General features: G+C 56.8%; 1 protein-coding gene across 1 annotated transcript; it reads left to right on the top strand.

Annotated features, from left to right (window-relative positions):
* Positions 1–340: 340 nt before the first annotated feature.
* Positions 341–1,364, top strand: LOC122194055 (myotubularin-related protein 5-like; the record flags this gene model as incomplete). The annotated part of the gene is made up of 4 exons (XM_042894965.1): positions 341–538; positions 623–749; positions 838–968; positions 1,341–1,364. Coding segments are annotated over exons 1-4 (480 nt in total), but the record flags the coding sequence as incomplete, so codon positions are not given.
* Between the last annotated feature and the right edge of the window lie 5 nt (positions 1,365–1,369).

Below are 1,369 nucleotides of genomic sequence, written 5' to 3'. Positions count from 1 at the left end.
TTCCAACCCAACCAATCTGGGATCCTATGGCTCTGTGATCCATAAGGACCCTTCCAACCCAACAGTCTGGGATCCTATGGCTCTGTGATCCATGAAGTCCCTTCCAACCCAATCATTCTGGGATCCTATGGCTCTATGATCCATCTGGACCCTTCCAACCCAACCATTCTGGGATCCTATGGCTCCGTGATCCATGGAGTCCCTTCCAACCCAACCATTCTGGGATCCTATGGCTCTGTGATCCATAAGCACCCTTCCAACCCAACCATTCTGTTGCCCTTTGGTCTGCAAGGACCCTTCCAACCCACACCATTCTTTGGTCCTATGATCTCAAGCCCCCATGTCCTTGCAGGTGGTCTCCTTGGTGCAGCTCTTGTCAGACCCTTACTACCGGACGCTGGAGGGCTTCCGCCTGCTGGTGGAGAAGGAGTGGTTGTCCTTTGGGCACCGCTTCAGCCACCGTGGGGCCCAGACCTTGGCTGGCCAGAGCAGTGGCTTTGCTCCCATCTTCCTGCAGTTCCTGGACTGCGTGCACCAGGTGAGCTCTGAGCTCCTCTCCCAGCTCTTCCTGAGCTCCGGCCCTGCAGCAGTGCCAGGATCTCAGCCTTGCTGCTCCTTGCAGATCCACCTGCAGTTCCCCATGGAGTTTGAGTTCAGTCTGTACTACCTGAAGTTCCTCAGCTACCACTACATCTCCAATCGGTTCCGGACTTTCCTGCTGGATTCTGACTACGAACGCATCGAGCTGGGTGAGGGCAGCGTGTGGTGTGTGTGGGGTGCCATCCTGGCATCCTGCCCCACATAATGCCCTCCTTCCCCTCCCCTCCCTTCCACCAGGCCTCCTGTATGAGGAGAAGGGTGAACGCAAATGCCAGCAGGTCTACAAGTCCATCTGGGATTACATCGACCGGCTGAACAAGAAAGCTCCTGTCTTCTTCAACTACATGTATGCCCCCGAGGATGGGGAGGTGAGAAGCTCTGCCCGGCCCAGCTGGGGGCTCAGGGCACATCAGGGCACTGCCAGGAGCTTCAAGCAGGGGGGGGAACCCTGTGCTGGAGCGGTGGGTCCCCATATCGACATGATTTGGAACCATCTTTCCATGCATAGAGAGCTCAGCATGAGTCCCAGCAGGGAGCTGTGCTGTGCAGTGAGCTGGGGCTGCTGGCAGCAGCTTTGTCTGCTCTGCTGACAGCCCGCATCCTCACATCCCCTCTGTACTCAACCACAAAGCATCACCCATTGGGGAAGTTCTGCGTGAAGGGATCGAATCCCAGCACTGAGCTGAGAGCACCAGCAATGGGAGAGAAAACCATCGCTGATATGGCTGTCACCCCCCCAGGTGCTGCGGCCGTACAGCAACATTTCCAA

The sequence above is a fragment of the Lagopus leucura genome, unplaced genomic scaffold, assembly GCF_019238085.1.
Source record: "Lagopus leucura isolate 7727_CA_CO unplaced genomic scaffold, USGS_WTPT01 60208-0_obj-0_obj, whole genome shotgun sequence".
NCBI classification, from domain to species: domain Eukaryota; kingdom Metazoa; phylum Chordata; class Aves; order Galliformes; family Phasianidae; genus Lagopus; species Lagopus leucura.
Note: the sequence above shows the minus strand (reverse complement) of the source record. Positions and strands in the feature narration are given on the sequence as shown.